Source organism: Aegilops tauschii, chromosome 1 (genome assembly GCF_002575655.3).
Source record: "Aegilops tauschii subsp. strangulata cultivar AL8/78 chromosome 1, Aet v6.0, whole genome shotgun sequence".
Classification (NCBI taxonomy): Eukaryota; Viridiplantae; Streptophyta; class Magnoliopsida; order Poales; family Poaceae; genus Aegilops; species Aegilops tauschii.
Genome location: NC_053035.3, coordinates 51,747,827 through 51,773,665, shown reverse-complemented (window position 1 = coordinate 51,773,665; position 25,839 = coordinate 51,747,827). Strand labels below are relative to the sequence as shown.

General features: G+C 44.4%; 2 protein-coding genes across 3 annotated transcripts; one reads left to right on the top strand and one right to left on the bottom strand.

Moving 5' to 3' along the window:
- Window positions 1-399: 399 nt before the first annotated feature.
- On the top strand, window positions 400-2,106 carry LOC109734143 (uncharacterized). The gene is made up of 4 exons (XM_020293366.2): window positions 400-483; window positions 634-780; window positions 1,426-1,616; window positions 1,716-2,106. The coding sequence occupies exons 1-4, from the start codon at window positions 400-402 to the stop codon at window positions 2,104-2,106; spliced, it is 813 nt and encodes a 270-aa protein (XP_020148955.1).
- Window positions 2,107-4,185: 2,079 nt separating this feature from the next.
- LOC120972585 (uncharacterized) lies at window positions 4,186-11,295 on the bottom strand. Of its 2 annotated transcripts, none has more exons than XM_040398065.3 (2): window positions 5,102-11,295; window positions 4,186-5,011 (listed from the first exon to the last, which is right to left on the bottom strand). In XM_040398065.3, the coding sequence occupies exons 1-2, from the start codon at window positions 5,519-5,521 to the stop codon at window positions 4,643-4,645; spliced, it is 789 nt and encodes a 262-aa protein (XP_040253999.2). In that variant the 5' UTR covers window positions 5,522-11,295; the 3' UTR covers window positions 4,186-4,642. Both variants share the same exon structure in this region, with proteins under 2 accessions (XP_040253999.2, XP_045088196.1).
- Between the last annotated feature and the right edge of the window lie 14,544 nt (window positions 11,296-25,839).

The window sequence follows — 25,839 nt, the reverse complement described above, 5'->3', positions numbered from 1 at the left end:
AGGAAAACAAATATGGATGACATCTTGGTTCGAGTAAATTGCACATAAGTACCACAATTGGGGCATTGGAAGCAGATTGGTACCAAGATTGGTAATTTTTACGTGTCAGTACCAAGATTGGGGCTAGCCGTTGCAAAAAAGACTAAAAGCTCGTTTTGTACGTATTGACACTAAAGCTGACCGATTGGGCCCGCCCGTCAGGCGCCACGCTGGCCAGTGCACGCGTCGCCTGCGCTGGCTGCGCGCTGACTCGGACGAGGCTGGCTCGGACCGTTTATGTGTGACCGAGCCAGACCCCGACCCCGACCCCGCTTGCCTTCTTCTTTCTTTCTTCCTGCTCTCTGCCTCGCCGTCGCCTGCGCCCGCCACCGCCGGCCGCCACAGCACGCCGCCGCAGCCATGGTTCTGGAGGACGAGAGCAGCGACGACAACTCAAGCCTCCCGTACATGCACTCCGAAACCTCCACCGATGGGCTGAACCAGGTAAGTTACTCCATTGGAGCTAGGGTTAGGGTTAGGTTTAGGAAATTTGGGAATTTTTGTGTGTAGGTGGTCTTTGTTGTTAGGATTTCGTTTGATTTGATTTGTCCTCGTCCTCTGCACATGATGGTAACTTGGATTTTGCTTGGGCAGGTGCCTTTCTCTCTTGAGGACCTGGATTACAAGGGTCTTGAGCTAGATCTGATAGTGTTGTGCGAGAAGCATGGGAAGCCATCAGAGAGGCTTGTTGCGTTTGAAGGAACAATGACTGGGAGAAGGTTCTTAGCATGTGCAGAGCCGGTAATTTTCTTGCCTTGGTGATTAAGCACTGGATGTGTTCATTGAAAGTGGCAGAGTCTTGTTTGCCACCTGTGATTCAGTTATGTGCATGCTAAATTTGTTAGGAATGATCATTATTAAGTTCAGTGGAATGCATTTCTGCTAAAATATATGCTCCTGTTGTGTGCACATGCTATTTATTTACACTTCTTTCCAAATGCAGTGTTGCTCAATATTAAGTTCAGTGGAGCCAGTTAGTAACAATTGCTTACTGCTGACAGTAGGTAGTCTCATTAGCTAGTTTGTTGCTGCAAGCTAGTGTAGTGTATTTAGGTGGGCAAAGTAGTTCACATTGTGTTGCTTATTACTGTTAGGATTTCATTATATTAATGGTCAATTCTTAGCAGCTGATGTTGCTTAGCACATGGCTGCTTAGCAACTTCTAAGTTGAATGGAGTGTTACTCTGGTGCCTGGTAAATATATGAGTTGATCATCCATTGTAGGATTACATTAATTTATTTTACAATGTGGTCCTGTTGCTTAGCAAATGGCTATGCAAATCCAGTTAATGTCAGTGCCAACATTAGGTACTGCCATGAACTAACTGTTGCTTAGTACTCTTAGTAGTTGTATTGTACTAAATTTTGCCCTTCTAATTTTTCCAGGAAGGTCACAATTGTGGGTTTGTTCAGTGGGTTGATGAGCAGTGGCCCCCAACAATGGAGAATGCATTGCTGAAGCTTTGGTCAATGGTTGAAGAGAGCAAGTCTGCTAGGGTGAATGATAATCTTCAAAGTGCTCTAACTATTCATCAGTTGACAAAAGAAAAGAACAAGCTAGATGCAGACTATGACAAGTTAGTGAAAGATGTGCATCAACTTGTGGACTTTCAGCAGGATAGGGTTGTGGATTTCAGTTATCTGCAGTCTGCTGTCACATATCAGCACTAATGCAGAGCTGAATTGGTGGCTGGTATGATTGCAGAAATGGCAAAGAAAGATGCAGCTGCACAGAAGCTTCAACAAAAGTATGAACTCCTGTGCAACCTGACAAGTACTCAAGCAACTGTCATCCAAAACTTGAAGTTGAAGAATATGAAAGAGAAGGAATTGTTGAGTGAGGCTAGGATGAATTTCGAGTTGAAGAATGCAGAGTTCACAAAGTTTGAGGAGAAGCTCACCCAAGAGAAGCTAGAGTTGAAGCTCCAGGTTGCTGATCTGCTGAAGCTCAAGGAAAACCATAATGAAGAGAAGCAGATGCAAGAGTTTAAGATTACTGAGCTCATCAAGGCAGAGGAGAAGCCGAAGGAGAAGATCAAGGGGATCCAGGCCATCTTGCAGAACTGAACAAGATGACTTCAGATTAGTGGGCATTGCAGACCTTTTGGGAATGATGGTTGTGCAATGACCTAGTAACTTAGAATTATGGTTGTGTAATGTATGGTTCTAGTACTAATTGTGAACTCTGGTTGTTTATGTACCTAGTAGTTATGCTATTCATCCTTTTGTGAGAAAAGGATGGATTGTGCATTTGAACTCCACTATGTAATGTGAACAATGGATGTGTATTGTATAATGTGTTGAACTCCAGTGTTACTTATGTTATAGTGATGCTTAAATGCTTAAATGCATTTGCAAAAGTAATGCTTATGTTAGAGTGATCCTTATGTTAGAGTGATGCTTATGTTAGAGTGATGGTTTAAATGCATTTGCAAAAGGAATAGTTACATATGTTATGTTACAGTGATGCTTTAGGTGCTTACGTCGACCCCGAGCCACCCTAGACCCTAGTTGAATGCTTTAGGTGGTTCCGTCGACCCCGAGCCACCAAAACCCTAGTTGATGCCTTTAGGTGGTTCCGTCGACCCCGAGCCACCCTAGACCCTAGTTGATGCCTTTAGGTGTTTCCGTCGTCCCCGAGCCACCCTAGACCCTAGTTAATGCCTTTAGGTGTTTTCGTCGACCCCGAGCCACCAAAACCCTACTTGATAGGTTTAGGTGTTTTCGTTGACCCCGAGCCACCCTAGAGCCTAGTTGATGCCTTTAGGTGGTTCCGTCGACCCCGAGCCACCCTAGACCCTAAATGATGCCTTTAGGTGGTTCCGTCGACCCCGAGCCACCCTAGAGCCTAGATGATAGGTTTAGGTGTTTTCGTCGACCCCGAGCCACCAAAACCCTAGTTGATGCCTTTAGGTGGTTCCGTCGACCCCGAGCCACCTAGAGCCTAGATGATAGGTTTAGGTGTTTTCGTCGACCCCGAGCCACCAAAACCCTAGTTGATGCCTTTAGGTGGTTCCGTCGACCCCGAGCCACCCTAGAGCCTAGATGATAGGTTTAGGTGTTTTCGTCGACCCCGAGCCACCAAAACCCTAGTTGATGCCTTTAGGTGGTTTCGTCGACCCCGAGCCACCCTAGACCCTAATTGATAGGTTTAGGTGGTTCCGTCGACCCCGAGCCACCCTAGAGCCTAGTTGATAGGTTTAGGTGGTTCCGTCGACCCCGAGCCACCAAAACCCTAGTCGATGCATTTAGGTGGTTCCGTCGACCCCGAGCCACCCTAGACCCTAGATGATAGGTTTAGGTGGTTCCGTCGACCCCAAGCCACCCTAGACCCTAAATGATGCCTTTAGGTGGTTCCGTCGACCCCGAGCCACCAAAATCCTAATTGATAGGTTTAGGTGGTTCCGTCGACCCCGAGCCACCCTAGAGCCTAGTTGATGCCTTTAGGTGGTTCCGTCGACCCCGAGCCACCCTAGACCCTAAATGATGCCTTTAGGTGGTTCCGTCGACCCCGAGCCACCCTAGAGCCTAGTTGATAGGTTTAGGTGGTTCCGTCGACCCCGAGCCACCAAAACCCTAATTGATAGGTTTAGGTGGTTCCGTCGACCCCGAGCCACCCTAGAGCCTAATTCATAGGTTTAGGTGGTTCCGTCGACCCCGAGCCACCAAAACCCTAATTGATAGGTTTAGGTGGTTCCGTCGACCCCGAGCCACCCTAGAGCCTAGTTGATGCCTTTAGGTGGTTCCGTCGACCCCGAGCCACCCTAGACCCTAAATGATGCCTTTAGGTGGTTCCGTCGACCCCGAGCCACCAAAACCCTAGTTGATGCCTTTAGGTGGTTCCGTCGACCCCGAGCCACCCTAGACCCTAGATGATAGGTTTAGGTGGTTCCGTCGACCCCGAGCCACCAAAACCCTAATTGATAGGTTTAGGTGTTTTTGTCGACCCCGAGCCACCAAAACCCTAATTGATAGGTTTAGGTGTTTTTGTCGACCCCGAGCCACCCTAGAGCCTAGATGATAGGTTTAGGTGGTTCCGTCGACCCCGAGCCACCAAAACCCTAATTGATAGGTTTAGGTGTTTTTGTCGACCCCGAGCCACCAAAACCCTAATTGATTCTATTAGGTGGTTCCATCGACCCCGAGCCACCGAAAACCCAAAGTGCTTCTTTTTTAGCCTATACCTTAACAACATATCCAACAATGTATACAACAATATATCCAGCAATATATCCAGCAACAGAGTTACTCTATCCAATAGTATGCACCATTGTCATGAACATATCAATCATAAAAAGATATAAAAAGAACCATCCACATGAACATAGTCCATTCCAGGCATTGATTAACTAATAAATAGCAAGATCACATCCATCCACATGAACAAAAGCCAGCTCCAGAAATGGCATTAACTAATAAATAAATCCATCCATCCACATGAACAAAAGCCATATATGGCATTGATTCTTAAAGTACACCAGCAAAGTACAATAAGAGCACCAGCAAAGTACACTAAGAGCACCAGCAAGATCACATTGTACCATAGGATGCAAGAACACACATGAAATATCTAGTTTTGAACATTACATGGCACTTGTGCCATTTAGTGGTTACCACTTGCATAGAAGTAGGCTCTCCATCCTCTGTTTCTACCACCAGAAGGTGGAGTAGCAATAGATGTAGAGGGAGCAGTAGATGTGGAGGGACCAGATTGCCTTGGGGCAGAGAATGTACCTCTCCCTCTCCCAGCACCTCTCCCAGCACCTGGTGCAGCACCTCTACCAGCACCTCTACCAGCACCTCTAGCAGCACCACTCCCAGCAGCTGCAGCTGCAGCCCCTCTCCCAGCTCCTCTCCCAGCTCCTCTCCCAGCTCCTGTTCCAGCTGTTGGTGTTGTTGTAGGAGTTGGATGAGAAGTTGTTGATGCTTGTGTAGTAGCAGCAGCACCAGCATTGGAATTCCTTGCAAGAGGCTTGCATAAACAAAGAAGGAAAATGAGTTAGTACTTAAAAAAATAGAATGTACAAGAAGGAAAACCTGTTACTACTTATTAGAGGATTACCACATGTTTGTTCTTCCTCAAAGCCAGCTCAGGCTTCAACTGCTTGTTGCAGCTTGTGTACCTATGTCCTTGCAGTCCACAATTGCCGCATGTTATAGTCACCATTCTTGATGTCTCCTTAGGCTTTGGAACTTCAAATTTCCCCTTGATCCTCTTCTCTTTCTTTCTTCCTCTCTTCACTTCAAATGCAGGTGGGTCAATGACTGGACCAGGGGTCCTTGTCCAGTCATGCTCACCAGGAACTGGATAGATCATTGGTTCATAAGCTGCCAGATAAATTTCTTTCTTGAAGAACTTGCTGACATAATCCTCTGGTTTTCTTTTGGCCTTGTTTATTGCTGAGATGGCATGGTTACATGGGATGCCACTTAGGTCCCATTTTTCTGCACCCACATGTGTGCATTTGCAAGTTAACAGCATGGGTTTGCTGCCCACTTGTAACTTGCCACAAGTCCACACCAGCTTGAATTGGTTTGCAATATTTGGCCCTCTCCTTCTCAATCTCTAGCATCTCACTATAATGGGGTGTTATGTCGCATCTAGCTTTCTTTCCACTCTCCCTATTCCTATGCCACCTCACCATCTGCTTATCCTTTATTCCATCACACACTGTCCTAATTGGTTTCTTCCTAACATCTAGGACATACTTGGGCACATCCACACCACACCTATATGCCATTTACTTGGGCACATCCACACAATACTTCTCCATGCAGGCATCAATCCAAGTCTGAATGCCAGTTGTTAGATCAGATCTGAACAGTGACTCATACTTCTGTGCAAGCCACTTGGCACTTACCCTTGTTGTCTCTGTACTAATAGGGCAAGTGTGCTTAATTCTCATCTTCTTAATTACAAAAGTAGTTTCACCTTTTATAACTGCTGCCACCATAAAGAAGTTGCAATGTTTTTGGTTGCATTCTACAATTATTCTTTGATCTAAGTTCCTATGATATTTGAAGTTTCTGCCTTGAGTGATGTGTAAGTTCAACAAAGCCTCTCTGAATTGATGTTGATCCTTGAAACACATCTGTAGACATAATTGCTCATGTGGTGCCTCCATTTTCTCATTGTACCATTTTCTAGGAGGCCTCTGCTTTGCCCTGCTCTTCCTTTTCTTTGGCAGCACAAATGCCAATGGCTCATAACCATCATCATCAGCCTCCTTCAACAATCCTTGCTCTTCTTCATCAGATGAAGGTTGGAAATCAGGTTCCTCCTCTTGAACTACACTTGGATGTTCCTTGTTGTAGGCCCTTTCCTAACTGGAAGCTTTTGTTTCTTCTTCTTCTTCTCTTCATGTACAATTACAGTTTCTTCATCCTATGAACAACCTTGTCATCTTCATCCATTTCAAAAGGTTCCTCAACCTCTGTGTCACCAGAGTAATGCACCATTTCTTCCTCCTCAGATTCTTCATCATCTGTTTCTTCCTCTTCTACTTCATCATACTCTCTCTGTTTCTTTCCCTCATCCATCTCTATGTCATCAGCATCACCCATATAAAAAGGGTTTACATCACTGTCATCTTCACCTTCACAATCAGAACCACCACTGCCATCATATCCCTCTTCTTCTTCTATTTCCAAAATAGCTTTCAGTTTTCCTTTTACATTCTTGCTCTCTTGTGTGCAAACACCAGTACCATGAGCTACTAAACTGCAGCTGCTACTCTGACTTTCCAAGGCAACTCCTTCTTCATCAACAACATAGATGGGTGGCTCACTGAGATCATATAACACAGGCTCTTCATACACAACAGTGGATAATTCTTGCCTCTCAAACTTGCTGCAAGGAGGTGGACATGCCCTCACTAGCAAATTTAAAACCTTACACTCCTCAACCTGCTTCTTTACTACTTGCAACTCAGCATTACTCTCTACCATCTCCAATCCTTTCTCCCCTAAATCTGGATTCTCAATGTGAAACAGCAGATCATATTCACTAAATCCTTGGGTTTCCATCACTGCAATCATATTCAGGTATGTTACATCTGAACTGCAGAGCTTCAGCTCTAACATTTCTGAAGCATCAAAAAAGAACCTAACATCCAAAATGTCATCATACAAACTGCAAAATGAAATAACAGACAAAATTGGTTAATAAACAATTTTACTTAACATATTGTCTAACATATAAACAAAGATTTGTTTCAGTTAACATATAAACAGAGTTTTGTTTAAGTTAACATATACACAAGTTAACATATAAACACAGCTTTGTTTAAGTTAACATATAAGCAAAGCTTTTATTTACCCTAGCTAGGTAACACCTAATGCTGCTCTGACAATTTGGACTAAGAAATAACAATGTAATCCACTGATGCTGCTCTGCTCTGCTCCAGTTAGGTAACACATAATGCTACTCTGCTCTAGTTACTCATGCAATCCACTATACTACTCTGCTCTAGTTAGGCCTAGCAATTAGAGTGTCACTATTGATCATTTTTTTTTCATGTGGACACCTTCTATGCCTCTATAGACTCCATCGCCACAAAGGCTAGTCATCATTTTAATGAGGTATCTTCAGAGCTGCTCTAGAACTTCTCTTGTCTTGACCCTAGAGACTCATTTTCTGGGTTCAATATGAAAAAGCTTGAGACTCATAGAGATTTATCAAGAGCCTGGATAAAAAGATAGTTGAAGTAGAACAATACATCATGTTTCCTATGATTTATCGCCTCATTGAGTTGGCATTGCTAGTACCAGTAATGACTACAACAATTGAAAGAGCCTTCTCAGCAACGAAAATCATTAAGACCGAGTTGCGTAATATGATGTCCGGTGGCTGGCTTAACTATTTGATTGTGTGTTACATTGACCGAGGAGGGATATTCAAAAGTCTTCATCGTGGCAAAATTAAGAATGATTTTTAGAAAGACGACAGGGCATTGCCATTTCCTAGGTCTTCTAGACATCATTAAAAGTTTCATTATCGGTATGTTTCAGATTATTGAGTAAGAATTCTCGCTGTGTTGCGTTAGTGGGATTTGATATGCGCCGTCGAAATTATTTTTGGCTATGTTTTGCACATGCTTGAGATTTGTCATAGTTGGTGATTACTGACAAAAAAGGGATGATTTTTATGCCCGTTTATGAATCTTGAAGGATTATATGCAAACCCTCACACCGGGGTTTGATATTTTTTAGTTGTTTGGATTTACATCTTTGAGGTTAGCTATATATTTGTTTTTTTAGCAAAAGCTATAGTTGGTAAGATTTATAAGAACTAAATAATACCCCGCGCGTTGCTGCATGAAATTATTGCAATATGTTTCGGTGATATCCGGTGTCTTATCCTTAACACTCCATATATGAAGAAACCATCCTCACCAATATGAATGTTACATGTTAGCTACAGAAGTTACCTACAAAAAGGAACTATGTTTAGTTAGACTTGGAATCGATACAAACCACCGCAATTAATTTGGAATTGCATCAACAAAATGACCGTATTTAAATTGCCAATACCTATGGTAGAAAATGTGGAATGGACTGATCAAAATCATATATATCTTATGGGGATGTTGTAACAAAACTAAGGGAAACATTAAAGAGTATTTTTTCGACTGTGAAAATTGACGTATCCTAATGCATCGAAACAGCTGTACTAAACACTAAACTTGCACAATTACAAAATAGATTGGCGCCATAATAAGTTATTATACCATCTCCAAATGGGCAGGATGCAGCACGCAAGAAAAAATGTATACAAATGCAAAATCAAGATCTCTTAGGGCAATTAATTAACAACAATATGTAAAGAAGCACGCAGAATGTATTGCATGAAATAACTTATTTGGCCACATTAGCAAATCATTATATGAATCGGTCAACACGAGGCATATCAAATCCCACTAACGCAACACAGCGAGAAATTTTACTCGTTAATTGAAAACATACCGTCAATGAAATTTTCAATGATGTCTAGAAGACCCAGGCAATGGTAATGCCCTACCATCTTTTTGAAAATCTTTCTTAATTTACCATGATGAAGACTTTTGAATACCCCTCCTCGCTCAATGTAACACACCACCGAATAGCTAAGCCAACCACCGGACATCATGTTGCTCAACTCGGTCTTAAGGATTTTCATTGCTGAGAAGGCTCTTGCAATTGTTTTCGTCACTACTAGTACTAGCAATGCCAACTCAATGAGGAGATAAATCATAGGAACATGTTGTATCATTCAAGTTCAACTACCTTTCTAGCCAAGCTTCCAATATCATGACATGTTTTCAATTCTTCTGGTATGAATAATGAATAGCTCAAGGTTATCTTCTATAGGTTCATGTTCATACTAAGAGAAATACTCTTGATAAATCTATGCGAGTCTCAGGCTTTTTCACATTGAACCTAGAAAACGAGTCTCTATGGTCAAGCCAAGAGAAGTTCTAGAGCAACTTTGAAGATACCTCATTAAAATGATGATCAACCTTTGTGGCGATGGAGTCTATAACATCATAAAAGGTGACCACATGGAAAAAATGATCAATAGTGACACTGTTTGTCCCACCTTTTCTTGATTTCCCCCCATTTAATAAAGATGGCATCCATATTTAGTATCTGAATGCCATTTTTGGTGCAAAAGGCTTTGGCATCTTATAAGAGTGGATCACAACCATCATTTCTTTAGTTAATCAAATGTGTTCCCATATCTGTAACCAAACACATTGCCTAGAATGAAACAATTACAATTTTAGATGCATGTATGTTTACATGAACAAAGTATCAAGCAAACTGGATACATATAACATAATCTATCACGTACCTGAACAACTTATGTTGATTGTAATCTGCCAAAACAGCAAGATGCCTACTTGGGAGCAAAGGAACATCAATATGCATGTTGTTAAAAAATATGAAAAGGATCTGCATTTATAGTTGCTTGAACATGCTACAATTTTCATATAAGGTTCAGGTTCATTGGCATCATGGTTAATTTAATATGATTTATGCAAAGTGCAATGTTTTGCTAAGTTCTAGGACTTCGGGAAAATCTGGGATTTGCAAAACAGTAAAATTATGATACTGAATTGAGAAGCACTAAACATTAAGTAAACCAATTTCAATATTTATGAATAATATATGTACATGCATTATACATTGCAATGTTCATTTTTACTTCATAGGCACAAATTCATAGGATGCATTTATTAATTACTACGATTTTTACAAAATGGAACTTTGTGTTAATAGGAATGTATTTATACCATGATAGCCACTTAAGAGGTAGAAATAGACATGCTAAATAAAATTGACATGGCATCCATGGGCATCGCATTAAAACAAACATTGCATAGTGCAAAACACCTTAAGGAATCATATGTATATGAGTTATGGATTGGTGGCAAGGATCAACGTAAGTTTGAATGTTTTACCAATTTTATGTAGATTACGACATGATGCACTTTTGCATCAAAGATTACAACATGTAGATGAATCCTATGAAGGATGCAAATGCAACCATCATTAAGCCCACAAAGAGTAGATCACTTTTCATACAAAGATCATTTCCATCGGACAAACATGCGCAAAGTTACCATCATCACAAAATGCAATCTGATGTGAAAAATCTGAGGAGAAGGAAAAATTCGACCTCGCAGGAAAATTAGGATGGAGCGGTTCCAGATATTCTTTGGTTGGAAGGCTTGGCGGATCCTGGGATGAGGGCGTACTAGCGGGCGAAGCAGAGGCCATGTCGACAGTTCGGCGCGGCGGCGGGGTCGACGAACAGTAGGGGAGCGGCGCAGGTGGGCAGATCGGGCCGGATCCGGCCGCGAGAGGGGCCATGGCCGCCGGATCTGGCCCGAGGCGGCAGCGAGGCAAGGTGGTGGCATGAGCTCCGAGCTTGGGCGGCGTCCATGGCGCCTATCCATGACTGCAATAGAGAGAGAGGGTTAGAGTGGAAAGGGAGAGAGATGGAGGAGAAAGGAGAGGAGGCGGCGAGGTCGGCCTGTTCCGGTTGCGGTCTCTGGCAGCGCACCGGTCGACAGGAGATCTCGCGCGAGGGTGAGCAGGCGGCATGGTGAGGGGAGCTCGGGCGCGAGCGGCGGAGGCGGACACTAATGGCGGCGGCGCGCGAGCTGGCTTGGGCCCTGATGGGTTCAAGCGGGTCCATGATGGGTTCACAGGGCCACGGTGGCTGGAGGATGAAGAAGGTGGACAAGTGGCGGTGGTGGAGAGGCTGCGCATGGAAAATGCGGAAGAGGGGTAGGGTTGCAAATTAGTTAGGGTAGGGGTTGCTTAAATAGGCAGGGATGGCGAGGGTTGAGGGTTTTGTGGGATTTTTGGAGCCCTCCGATCACAATCGGAAGGCTCTGGAGCGGAGGGTGGTTAGGGTACGTTGAGGTGGGCTATGTAGATATGTTGGGCCGAGATGAGAGGGAAATCGGGTAGCACGGCAACATGTTTTATTACGAAAACGTCCTATGTTTATCCGCATATAGTGCCTCAAGTTTAACGGTTGGGGTACCAAACGACTTTTGAATGCGAGAAAATTTGGCAGGTGGTCTACCTGCATAATATTAAGACCGCACGAAAACTTTCAACCCATTCCGAGAACATTTTAATCCCGCTTTGAAAATATTTATTTAATGATGTCGGAACGATCAATGAAGACGACGGAGAGGAGTGGCAAGTACGGACGGATGCAAGTTTTGAAAAAATGATGGCAACGGAGTGCCGATGCAATGCAAATGATGTGATGATTAATAGCACAACCAAATAATTAATGCGGCTACAGCGAAAATAGCGGGAGGCTTCTGGAGTGTCGGTCTCGGGCTATCACAACTCTCCCCCACTTACAAGAGATCTCTCCCTGAGATCTAGGAATGAGAAGAGGAAGAGGAAGAGAAAGAGCTAAAATAAAGCTGCTTATGTGACAAATGAGTGAGACGAGGTTGCAAAGACATAATAGATGGCATCAAGGATGAGAAAGAATTTGAAACCACTCCAGTTGAAGAAAAGAAAGGCATAGAACATGAACTTGAGAAAATGGAGGCAATTGTATGTGACTCTGATTAAAAGACAAGTGATAGGCAGAACATGAAGTTGGCAACATGGAGGGAACTTGGAAAAGAGCACCAACACAATGCTTCCTTAGCAAAAGAAATTGAGTTAGATACTTGGGATGAAAAGAACGGAGGAGAAACCAACATCTTCTAACACAATAGAACATTAAAGAGCATCCTTGCGAAGAAGACTTGAAGGGAATTGGTGAAAGAATCAACAAACAACAGATATGCTTCAAATGGCCTTATGGAAACATTTCAAAATTTTGAGGTTAAAGCCTGCCATTTGCCGAAAATATGATGCTTGAGAGCAACAAAGAGATGCAAAACTTTCACCGAGAGGATAGAGAGAAAACCTGGATCACAAATACGCACCACAATAGCAAAATTCCTTAGGGAAGGCTTTTTAGGTGAAATCAACCCAAGATAACTCCAACAAAGAGATTGATGGGTTGAAAGGATCTCCTGAACGAAGAGAAACAACCTATGAATCATGAAACACGAAGGGAAATTTGTCAATAATGACATAAGACCAGCTCGAAAGACAAGGTAGAAAGGATTTGCACACTTGAATGGAAGATGAAACATGCTTGAACTCGTCAAAACAAAACATGTGTTGAACTCCATGTTTATTTTTGAGTATATCTTGGCAGATCTTAACTTCGAGGAGAATCTTGAAGGGGACTTTGAGAATAAAAGAAATCGTTCAAAAACCACCATGAAGAACCTTCAAGAAGAAACTCTGAAATGATAAAAATGATAGGAATGCAGTGAAGGTTGAAAAGAACAATACAAAACCATATATTAAGACCGCACACCAACTTTCAACCTGTTCTGAGAATGTTTTAATCCTTTTTTGAAAATAATTATTTAACGATGTCGCTGGCGCGTGCAAGTGTGTGGTTAGACTCGGAACGGTAAACGAAGACAATGGAGAGAAGCGGCAACTATGGACGAATGCAAGTTTTGAAAAAATGACGGCAACGGAGTGCTGATGCAATGCGAATGATGCGATGATGAATGCCACAACCAAATAATTAATGCGGCCACAACAAAAATAGCGGGAGGCATCTGGATTATCGGTCTCGGGCAGTCACAGTTGCACCCAACCACCTGCTTGCTCGAGGCCCCCATCGACTGTCATGTTGTTCGCTAGTTCTTGGCGTCCTAGCCAGCCGCTGCCACCCGTCTGAAATGGTCTGAAAGTATTTAGAACAATTGTATATTTAATTTTAAAAAATTGTATATTTAATTTAACTAGCACACATGCCCGTGCGTTGCAACGGGAGATGAAAAAAATAGAAGGCACCTACACATACGGTACAATTTGTATGAAACGTGTACGACATTACCTATCTTATTAGTGAAAGAAAATTACCACTGTGGTGACCTAATTTTGAAAGGGGGGCAATGCTGAATTGTTGCTAAATTGGGAACCAAGGATTGGTTAGGCTGGATTGTGGGAGTGGGAAGGAATATCTATAGCTGGTTCATATCTGCATAGGTTAACATTGTTCAACTATTGCGTGATGGCAACACCTTTGATTAATCACAGTAGAGACTAATGACTTGGAAACTACTGATAGGGAGCATAGGCGGAAGAGGAAGGCCAAGGGTGTGGGACACACCTGGGAGAATAATCTAACTCAGCTCAATGGCAGGGTGCATCCGCCGGTCAAGGTGGTAAACCTCCGGCACGTAGTCATGGCAGAGGCGGCCATGCACCGACAGCGCAGATGCCTCGAAGTAAGCCCCGCTCCATTGTCTCGGCATGAGTCCAGATGTATAGCAGCGCCTTATCCAATTTGAAATGAACTATTGCGTCAGTCGGGCGAACCTGATTCATGACAGCTGCGTCGGTGTCAAAGCGGACAATGTACACAAAGTTGAGGTTCTGTCACCAAACTCCCTATGACGGTGAGCGCATGGACGTGGCCGCCGAGGCTGGCAGGAAGCACTGGGATGGGCCAGATGTAGGCCACCAGGAACGCTTCTATCTTGTGCAACACTTGAACTTGGGTATCCTAAGGTCCTTCACCTTGACCGCGTGCCGTGTCAAAGCTGAGCTCACTCGCGTACCACTACCTGCTAAATATCAATGTCGTCAGGAAGATATGTACATGTTGAACCTGTCCCTGCCGCCACTACTTCCCTTGTAGGAAAACTCTGGAGGACTTTGAAGTTGATGATCTGGCTGTCGTTGTTCATGGTGTCCTGGCGATTGAATGGATCTAGGCGTGTAGCCGTGTGGCGCCTCTCAGCTACAGTGTGTTGCCAACGCCGGGTCCCTAATCTCGCTATGCTGGTTACACCGTCGCCGCAAAGCCAAGATTCGATCGACTGCCGTGACACCAAGATAAGTCAAATACAGGAAGAACCAGTGGGATGGGTTTGATTTGTGCATATATAAAGAAGCTAGAAGAAGTTGTACACAGACACACTAGCTTTTTTTAATGGTACAAACACGGTAGCTAGCATCGATAGTATAGGCAATAGGATACGACTATACCAGGCCATAAGTCGTGTCGGGACGGGCTTCGGACCAGGCCTAATAATTCCTGTAGCAGAAAACCTAGGCCCGGGCCCGGCTCAGGCCTAGATTTCAGGCCCAGGCCAGGGCTATCGGTGAAAAACCTGTCGGGCCTCTTCCCTAAAACAAGAATATGTCAAGCCCAAGCTCGTCCTAGCCTTTGGGATAAAAACTTAGGCCTAGGCCCGGCCCACGGGAAGATCAGGTTGGGTCGGGTCGGGCTTTTTCGGGACGGTCGGGTCGGGTTTCCCATGGCCAGGTATAAATATGACGTGTGAAGGCCCAAGTGGAGGAACGCAGCCCAGCCAATACAAACTTTTTTAACGAAAAACTTGGCTCTACGAATTAGTACCGCCGCGTGTATTTCTACATAACGTAGGACTGGATGCGAGACCAAACCAAGAATATCACCTTGATTTATTAGTAGGTATAGATATCAACGTGCCTTAAAAGGCCAAGAGGTGGAAGGTAACTTGGCGCACAAAGGCCCAAGTGGGGGAGGCGCCTCCTTCCCTAAGGTAGGCGGCCAAATTGGGGAAGGGGAGGAGGACTCCTCCCCTTGGCCGACACACCAAGGGGGATTCCTCCCCCCTTGGTGGCAGCCCTCCCTCTCCCCTTCAACCTACATATACTAGGGGATTTTGCTCTTTTGCATACACAAGTTTTGGAGCCTCCTCTAGTTCTTCTAGTTCTAGTGGTTCCTAGTTGACTAATTAGAGCTAGACTAATCCTCTAATCCTCATAATTAGAAGCCCCGTGTGGTTCTAATCTCGTCCCTCCAGTTCTCTCGCAATGACTAGCTTTGGACGACAAAGCGCTGCCGGATTGTGAAGGATGCACGTTTGCAACCAAGTAGAGAGGCCGTGCATTAGGTCTTTGGTTTGAGGGACTGTTTGTGGGCAGTTCACGGTATCGTTCATCGATGGTTCGAGGGACTCCAATTACGATCTACACTGACACGTTCTTCTTTCGCTGTGTGTAGGCGCGATTTTTTTGTTTTCTACTACGTGATGGTAACGATCGTGATCACAACCCATTATGCTTCTTCATATTGATCTTGGGTGTGCGTAGGCACGATTTTTTTTGTTTTCTACTACGTTTTCCAACGGTCGCATCAAGACCAGTTATATGGGTAGGTGTAGGTTGTGATCGAGATCACATGTGATTGTGATGGTTGATGTTTTTTCTATGCTTCCTCGAGTGTTGCTTTGGTTCAATTCGTCGACAATATGGTGTCGCTTTGTTACAAGGTTCTGACAATCGACCGACTCTGGCTATCGACGATCTGCTAGCAGTTCCTTGGGGTTCACCATAGTTGAGAATAGTGAACCGTTGTGTACACAAGAGGGTGATGAATATGGACGATCTTTAAGGGGTCATGTGTGTTTGACGAAGTTTAGTGTGGGGGGCGAGACTTTTAATTAAGTCTCTTATTTCACACACCCCGAAACTTAATCTAGCATCAAGAATCATCGCCTATTTTGTGGACGTAACTAGCTAGTATTATTTGCTAAAACTGGTTTACTGCGTAGCGAGCTTACCGGGCTATAACAAGGGGACCGTGGTCCTAATTCATCTATAAGAGGACATACCTATCAATCGCACTAAATGAAATAAATGGAAAGAAGGAAAGTTACTGGTCCAAATCCCAACAAGAATGTGTGCTCGTGATTGCCACCTCTAGGGAGAAACACGATAGCTTTGCAGGATGAACTTGTCGACCTGTCGTAGTAGTAGTAGTTGAACTTCATCCAAGGAGAGTTTGGACTTTCGCGAACATTGTCAAAATGGGTCTTGCAATATACCGTTGGAAAGTTGTCGACACATGGATCACAACCTAAGTTAAACTTATGTCAAAATCTACACGGATTAAGAGCAGTTTTACAAACCATTTTTGTTCATATCATACAAGAAAACATGAATCCTATTTTCGAGACCATTTCTAAAACGTTTATCGGAATGAGGCAAATAATACGGCATTGCAAAGCTGCTGCAAATCTGCTGACTCGACATATATTAATTTTTCCCAAATTCACAACGGTTAGAGAGCAATTTGAAAAATAGCGGAATTTCTCAAACCGAACAGCTGATCTCGTATTTTGCCGTAATTTGAAAATGGCAAGTCGTATTGATGCAAAGGATATGATGTTGGAAAGCTTAGGAAAACTAGATGATACCCCGCACATTGTTGCGGGAAATTTTAACCGAAAATGATAGATGGTATATTGGAAAAAAATCATGTGGTTCAAATGTTCAACAATAATAATAGCCCAAATAGAAATAGTAGAATTAAAGGAAGTCAGGTATAAGGAAATGGAGATGAACCAATCAACCATGAGAAACCCCGACAAAAGAAAATCCAAACATGTCCTGATTAGTGTAGGCACGCGATAATTTCACATATTGCAAGTAAAAAGGGTATGACTAATCATTAACTCACACACTATCATACGGAACAAATTATGTCGTTTGACCTTTTTCTAGAAAAGTAGTGTACATGACACATAAGAAAACCAACATTAATATATTAAAAAGTTACACAAAGGAAAAATGACCCAAAACCATTGTACTTTGTGACTGGGTAGCTTCCTTTTATTTATTTGGTGCCGCCTGACGACCGCTTGATGGCCAGAGTAGACGCCAAGGAGATAGTTCGATCACATAAATGTTGTCCATGTCACTGCATGTGTGCTGAGGGGGTGCATGGTAGTGTCTGTGCATGGACGCCGGATGGCTGGGAGATGGACTGATAGAGCATGTAACCGATGCGGTGTGTGCATGGCTGAGGCGTTTGTACATGGCTCTCATATGTGCATGGTCAATCGCCGATGCGTCTGCCTGCATGGCCTGGGCACTTGTGCGTGGACGAACTCCACTCCAACTCCATCACACTCTTCATGGAGAAGTACGCGGCCTTGGTGTGCATACGTGCATCCAAAGGACACACATATGCCCCATGGGCACGTATAAGCTCCATGGACACCGGGAGAGCAAGCATTAAATAAAATAAATAAGAACTATAGATTCCACTTCCTGTTTCTGAAACAAACAGAAGCTGTTGATCAGCAGCCGGCAGAGGTCAAATTGAAGGTTCCGTGGTGACAAAAACAAGTTGAGAACTTGACATACGAATTGAATGGCAAAATAAGACATCTCATATAAATTTTAACGATTGCGAGTTTAAGACAAGAAAGACCATAGATGAACAAACACAGCAAATACAGAAGACATTACTTCAAACTCCAGCTACTCATCCTTGGCTGGTTACAACGTGGCTGAACTTTGGGAAGGACTCCATGAGAGAGAGAGAGAGAGAGAGAGAGAGAGAGAGAGAGAGAGAGAGAGAGAGAGAGAGAGAGAGAGAGAGAGAGAGAGAGAGAGAGAGAGAGAGAGAGAGAGAGAGAATCATGGCACGAACCGGCGCTAAAGTGCCACCACACGGCACGAGCCAGGCCCGGGTGCTGGTAGACCATTTGTACCCGTTGGTAACACCAACCGGTACTAAATGTTTGGGGGGTTTTGGTTTTATTTTTTAATTTTCCATTAATTTTGTGTTTTCCATTTAATTCTTTTTTGTTTGCTGGTATTTTACGATACTACATATTGTACACGTTATGCATATATATAAATAGATTTTCTCGTAGAATCGCATATATATATAAATATATATCATCGAATGTCTCACAACCACCACCATTAATTATTCACACATACACATGTATATATATATACAATTTCTCATGTTCCCTTGGTGCCTTCGGAGCATGATGACAAGTGGTTCATGGGGGCGGTAGCGGGTAATAGTATTCTCCTTTGGGATCTATGACCTGGTCGAGCAAAAATCTCGCTATTTCCTCTTGAAGTGCTAGTATGCGCTCCGTTGGTAGGAGCTGCTCCCGCACCTCTCTGAACTGTTAAGAAGGAGATTAATATGCATGTGTATTAGTTGTGTGACTAGATATCAATAATGGTGTAAAAATTTGTGAATAGTGTTCTGCCAAACGTACCCAGTCCTGTCTTTGAGATCTGCTCCTTTCGGACGCCATCATGCGAATGTTCTCGCAAACGTAGTATGCACACAGATCAGTCCCCGACGCCTGCTTCAGGGCCTTTACGAGAATGGAATTGAATCAGATAATGATTAATCAAGCATGATAATTAATTAATGGTATTGAAACAAGAATTAAAGAGATGGTAGCTAGCTAGCTAGCTAGTACTACTTAATTACTTACCTTGGGTCGATACCAAAACAGCTTTTTTGCCCATTTGCCTGGAGTCACCTTGATGAACTTTGCCCAAGCCCTGCCCGCCGGCAAAGAAATTAATAAAGGGGTTATTAAATAGTTCATATCAGGAAATGACGAACTAAATAGGCTGAGATATAGTAAATAATGATTGAAATTACCTGTTGACTATCCCAAACAAGATGGTGTAGTCACTTTCTTTTTTAAGTAGTGAGTCCAGTACTTCAACTTTTCCTTCGTCAACTTTAGTGTCTAACAAGATCCAGTGGAAACTGCATGCGCACACGTTTGCATGTCTTAATTAAGTGGGCATGTGCATAACACTAATCAACTACCCTAAACCCTATACACTTAATTATTAACATCTAGCTAGCTAGTAAGCAAAAACAGAATTTGTAGTACAAGACAGTGTGACTCACAGGAAGTTGTAAGGAAGTAGTATATCTTCATTGGTATTGAGGCGCTTGAAGAACTCTAGCATGCTTTCCTCTAAACTTGCTCGACAACTTGGAATATTCCATGTGTACTCATTAATGGTATTTGGGTCAATGAACCCAATGCCATAGCGTCCAGATTTTTTCATTTCATACATCTTCATCCTGCATAATACCACAAAAAAGAATATAGTGAGGATAATTACAGGTAATGATTGATCAAATTGATCACTACAGCTAGCTTGAGACTTAAATTACAGAAAGAAATCACTTACAGACAATAGCAACTGACGATAGATTTGTCGAGTGTGTCTTGATTGTATAACTGAAATAGTTCTGAATACTCAACGGACACAGCTTTCTTATGGAAGTAATGCTCCTCCATGACATTCACCATGAGGGACTCTCGATTGGAAATCTTGATAATGTTCATGTATCATTGATGCAATTCATACATTCTTGTTGGGAGGTTCTTGACCTCGTCTGGCTCGACCAAAGGTTGGCCCCGGATATATTTCCGTTTTATTTCCTCCTCTCTAAGCGGAGACATGGGCTCGATATCAAGGAGTTGTCCAACAGTGATCTTGAGCATTTCAGCCTACATTATATGCTCCTCGGTTATTACCACATTGCCCAGCTGGGGAACGTAAACGGTTTGTCCACAATAATATTGGGCGCGCGTACTCTCATGTGTTGTTGGCACAACAAGCGGGGGGCTCGATTGCGCCGCCCGTTCTCCGAGCTGGGGAACGGTTTTCCCGCATTTTTTGACAGCTGCTTGTTGGCTCGAGCTCGATCTCGCTTCTTTCTGTAGTCGTGCTCGATGTGCCTTCCTGATTTGGCACTCATAGTCTGAGTCAACAGGCTTGGGAGCTGGTGGTCTAGCCATACGAATGAAGTGGTCAATCTTTTCCTCAGGCACTTTCTCCCTCGGCGGCGGTGCCGGTTCCTCATGCACTTGGGCCTTCACTATGGCTTTGTTTTGCTCCTCGGTCATGTCGTAAGGCCTCTGAGGAAGAGGAGCGAGGCTTGGACCATATTTATATCGCTTGTCTCCGCCTGTACTTCTTGTACTACCTTGACTCGTACCGCTACGCACCATAGCTGCGGCGTGTCTCTTCTGCGATTGCTGAGGCGGCGGAGACGGCTGACGTGGCTGAGTTGGAGCAGGAGGAGTGGTCTGACGCTGTGTCGGACTTGAAGCAGGAGGTGTGGCCTGACACGGTGTCGGACTTGAAACAGGAGGAGTGGTCTAACGCTGTGCCGGACTTGAAGCAGGAGTCTGCTCACGCGTTCATGGACTTGGAGGAGCGTGAGTCTGCTGACACGGTGGCGGACTTCGAGGAGGAGTCGGCTCACACATTCGTGGACTTGGAGGAGCGGGAGTCTGCTAACTCGGTGGCGGACTTCAAGGAGGAGTCGGCAGACGTGGTGTCGGTGGACTTCGAAAGATGATGCAATCCTTTCTCCATAGGATGATATGATGTATGGCCTCTCCTAGTGTGTGCTCGTCGTCACCTCCAGGAATGTCAAGCTGTAGCCCCAAATATGGGTCCACCACCTCATCAACCAAGACACGAGCATAGCCCGCTGGAATCGGGGTGCAATGGAAGGTTGCTTCGGGGGTAATTGTAAAAGCAACGAAGTCCGCCACCTTCATCGATATGTTCTTCATTTTGAAGTGTAGCTCATATTTAGTGTTCTCTATGATGTCATCCACAGGGTATTTATCCAGCAGTGGGTCGCCCGGGGCGGAACCAACGCTGCTTCTCGGCATGGATGGGACGGTGCTATCCAATGCTGGACGATCATCCGCTTGCTGCTGCCGCTGCTGAGACCCCCTTTCCTGGCTAAGTGAGTCGATCTGTTGCTGCTGATGGAATTTGAGTGCCAAGTCCGCGTGCCTTGCTTCTAGGCCTTGAAGGCGTTCTGCGTCCTGCTTCCTCTGCTCCTCCTCTAGCTTCCTCTTCTTCTCCTCCTCCATCTTCTTTCTTGCACGGGTCCTGTAGTCGTCGTTCCATTCCGAAAAGCCCTCATACCAGGGAATAACGCCCTTGCCTCGTGTTTTTCCCGGGTGTTAAGGATTTCCCAGGGTGCGCGTAAGCTCGTCGTTCTCTCTGTTGGGCGTGAACACCCCCTTTCGAGCATCTTCTTGCATAAAGTAACTTTTGTTCGGCTCCTTTTAGACTTGCCTTCTTCGAAACCAGGCCTGTCTTCGGGTCCAACGCCCCCCATGCGCATAGAACCAAGTTCTGCACCTGGGGGGCCAGCTCCTAGTAACCGGAGTGACCCCTGCATCCTTCATCTCTTGCTCAGACTTATCCCACTTAGGCATTGCCACCGCGTAGCCACCTGGACCCAGGCTATGGAACTACGTCTTTTTTGCGGCATTGGCCTTGTTTTTTATCGACCGTTCCTTAGATAATTCTGATTCCTTGAATTTCACGAAACCGGGCCAGTGTTCTCTTTGCTTCTCCAGTGTTCCCTTGAATTCTGGAGTCTTCCGCGAGGTAGTTGGCCCATACAGTTTTCTTGTGGGTGTTGAATGCAATTGCCATCTTCTTAAGAGCAGCGTCCTTGACTTTCTGCGCATCTGCATCAGTGAAATAATCTGGTAGGGTGAAATGTTCCATCAGAGATTCCCAAAGCTTTTGTTTTGCTCTGTCGTCGACCCAGGTAACATCTGGACGTTTAGTTTTTGGCTCTTTCCATTCTTGAATGGAGATCGGGAGTTCGTCCTTCACAAGAACTCCGCACTGATGAACGAACTTGTTCGCAATGTTCTTAGGCGTGAGGGGTTCGCCACTAGCTTTGATGGAATCGATGTTGTACTTTACACCCTCCTTCAACTTTTTCCCTGGGCCTCGCTTTGTCCTGCTGTCTGTAGAAGCAGATTTGCTCGATCCGGAGGGCTGAAAGAAGAAAGATCGATTCGTTAATATATCTTCAAATAAAAAAACATGTGATGATCACTAGATGCCTACTTATATAAATATACCTCGCCGGTAGTCTTTGTTATTTCAAGATCAACATTGTATTCGTCATCATAATCATTGTCTGCGTCATCATAATCATAATCATAGTTCATGACTTCATCAGCTCGGTCGTCGAGATCGAATATCTTATCATCACCCTCCCCGGTATTGTTCAGATATTGGGAGCCGTCATCTGCTTCATTCAGATCATCTGGCCTGTTAGGGCTGCGTATGATCTCGAACAGGGCCTCTTCTCCCTCTCTGCCGGTATTGTCCGCCATAGCTTTTATTTAACTAATACAGAAGATTATAAAACAATTTAGTATTCAAATTACAATGCATGGATACAATCAATAAGGTAAAACTGAATCATATAGTACATAATATGCATCGTCTCGAATAATATATAATCTCGAATACATCGTCTTGAATAATATATAATCTCGAATACATCGTCTCGAATAATATATAGTCTCGAGTACATCATCTCTAATAATATATATAATCTCGAAGACATCGTCTCGAATATTATATATCGAATACATCCCTGGCTAGGTAGCTAATAAAGATCGAATACTTCAGAAGAATCTAGGCCACTCGCGGTTCCTGGGACGCGGGCGGTGGTCACCCAAAGAGAAGGAACCATCACAGGATCATATCTCCGGTCATCTGCCCAAAGAACCTTCCAGGTATTGGAGAACCTGACGTCCATAGTAGCCATGTAGCGATGGACGTGCTTGTCCTCCTCCCTGACACGGCGACGCACCACCTCCGGCAGGGCCGGCTCCCTCTGCACCAAATGTGGCCCACGCGAACGCCACCAATGGAGGTCAGGGTCGACGACGGGACCCGAGGCCGGGTTCCTCACCAAGCGGCGCGCCCCTGCAGGTAGCACCTTCCAGTGCCAGCCCGGCGGAGCCCAGTCCCGGACATGGGTCAGTCGGACGTCGTCGCGAACGGGTCGACGTCGAGGATGCGGGACGGGCATCGTCAAGAACAAATACTACATGCCCGCAAAAAGTAGCATTTTTTAAATGATTGGATTGTGATAACTAGAATTCTATATGCAAATTCTAACAATTTGACATTAATCTAATTCATCTAGCTAAAACTAATTCTAAAATTTCTAACATTTCTATATATATAACTAACATTTCTATAGTATTTCTAATATTTCTATAACTAAAACACAGAAAAATTGCTAACATTTCTATAAATATTTCTATAACTAAAAAACAGACAAATTTATAACATTTCTATATAACTAACATTTCTATAACATTTCTAATATTTCTATAACTAAAAAACAGAAAAAATTTCTATAACTAAAAAACTAAAAAACAATGTGTGTGTGTGTGTGGACATGGCGGCCGGGGCAGGAGCTCACCGGCGAGGCGCGGCAACGGGGGGCGGCGACGGGGACGGAGACGGGCGGTGACGACGGGGATGGGGACAGGGCGGCGATGACGGGGACGGGGATGGGCCGTGCGCGGACGATGGGACGACGAGGCAGGGCGTGGCGATGGGGACGGGGACGGCCGGGGCGGCCACGCCGACGGGGACGGTGACGGACGGCAACGGCGACGGCGACGGACGACGACGGGGGCGGCGCCGAGGGGCGGCGGCGACGGGGCAGAGGAGAAAGAAGTAGAGGGAGAGATGAGAAACTGAATTTTTTTGAAGTGCTTTCTTATATAGAACACCCCTTTAGTACCGGTTGGAGCCACCAACCGGTACTAAAGGTCTGTTTTGGCCAGGCCAAGCGGCGGGAAGCGCCCCCCTTTAGTACCGGGTTGTGGCTCCAACCGGTACTAAAGACCCCCCCTCTTTAGTACCGGTTGGAGCCACGACCCGGTACTAAAGGGTGTGCGCTGCCAGGCGAGGGGCGCAGAAGTTTAGTCCCACCTCGCTAGTAGAGGAGCGCCAAGACCAGTTTATAAGCCCCAGCGCGGGCACTGCATTGAGCTCCTCTCAAAAGCAGGACTCCTAGGCCTACATTTCCTACTCTGCCTGTGGGCCTACTGGGCTTGCGGGCCTGCATCCTGGCCCAACTACAGGTTGGGTTTCTAGTCGTATGCAGGCCGCTCTGGCCCAATAGGTGGGCTTTTTTATTTTCTTATTTTTTATTAGTTTTCAAATTTGAATAGTTTAAATTTTGAATTATTTGAAATTTCTGTGAATCACTAGTTTGTGAATAACTTAAACTTTTCTAAGTTCATTTGAAATGCTTTTCAATTTCAGGGTCATTTAGCTGAAAAAGTCAGTAAATGCATGAAAGAATTTGTTTGCACATAAAATTTCTTCGCGTTTCAAATGCCAAAACACATAACTACCCTAACTATTACAGAGATTCCCTCCTGGTGTCAAACACAGAAGAAAGTGATGATAGTGCCGATCACATCCCAGATCTTTGGGTGTGAAACTTTTTCTTCGCGTGTGTCCCTTTGCAGTGTAGCCATGGAAAATCTTCATCATTTAACTGGATGCTCGGGTCAATATTCACTGTGAATGGAGCAATTTCATCAAACTTTTCATAATCTTCTGACATGTCTGCATTGTCATCCACTCCCACGATGTTTCTCTTCCCAGAAAGAACTATGTGGCGCTTTAGCTCATCGTATGATGCATTCGCTTCCTTATCTTTTCTTTTTCTCGGCTTGGTAGACATGTCCTTCACATAGAAAACCTGTGCCACATCATTGGCTAGGACGAATGGTTCGTCTGCATACGCAAGATTGTTGAGATCCACTGTTGTCATTCCGTATTGCGGGTCTTCCGTTACCCCATATCGTGTCATATTGACCCATTTGCACCGAAACAAAGGGACCTTCAAACCACGTCCATAGTCAAGTTCCCATATCTCCTCTATGTAACCATAATATGTTTCCTTTCCCGTCTTGGTTGTTGCATCAAAGCGGACACCACTGTGTTGGTTGGTGCTCTTCTTATCTTGGGTGATCGTGTAAAATGTATTACCATTTATCTCGTACCCTTTGAAAGTCATTATATTCGAAGATGGTAACTAGGACAACAAGTACATGTCATCTTCAATAGAGGCGTCATGCATGGTACGTGTCTGCAACCAGCCGGCGAAACTCCTGGTTTGTTCACGTGTAATCCAGTCATCAGACCGCTCCGGGTGTTTGGAGCGTAGAAAATTCTTGTGTTCGTCCATATACGGAGCCACCAAGGCGGAATTCTATAGAACTGTGTAGTGTGCTTCAGTGAGAGAATGTCCATCCATACATATTAGTTCATTCCCTCCTAGCGTGCCTTTTCCATCCAGTCTGCCCTTATGCCGCGATTTAGGAACACCAATCGGCTTAAGGTCAAGAATAAAGTCAATACAAAACTCAATGACCTCCTCATTGTGATGGCCCTTGGAGATGCTTCCTTCTGGCCTAGCACGGTTATGAACATATTTCTTTAAGACTTCCGTGAACCTCTCAAAGGGGAACATGTTGTGTAGAAATACAGGACCCAAAACGTTAATCTCTTCGCATAGGTGAACTAGGACGTGCGTCATGATGTTGAAAAAGGATG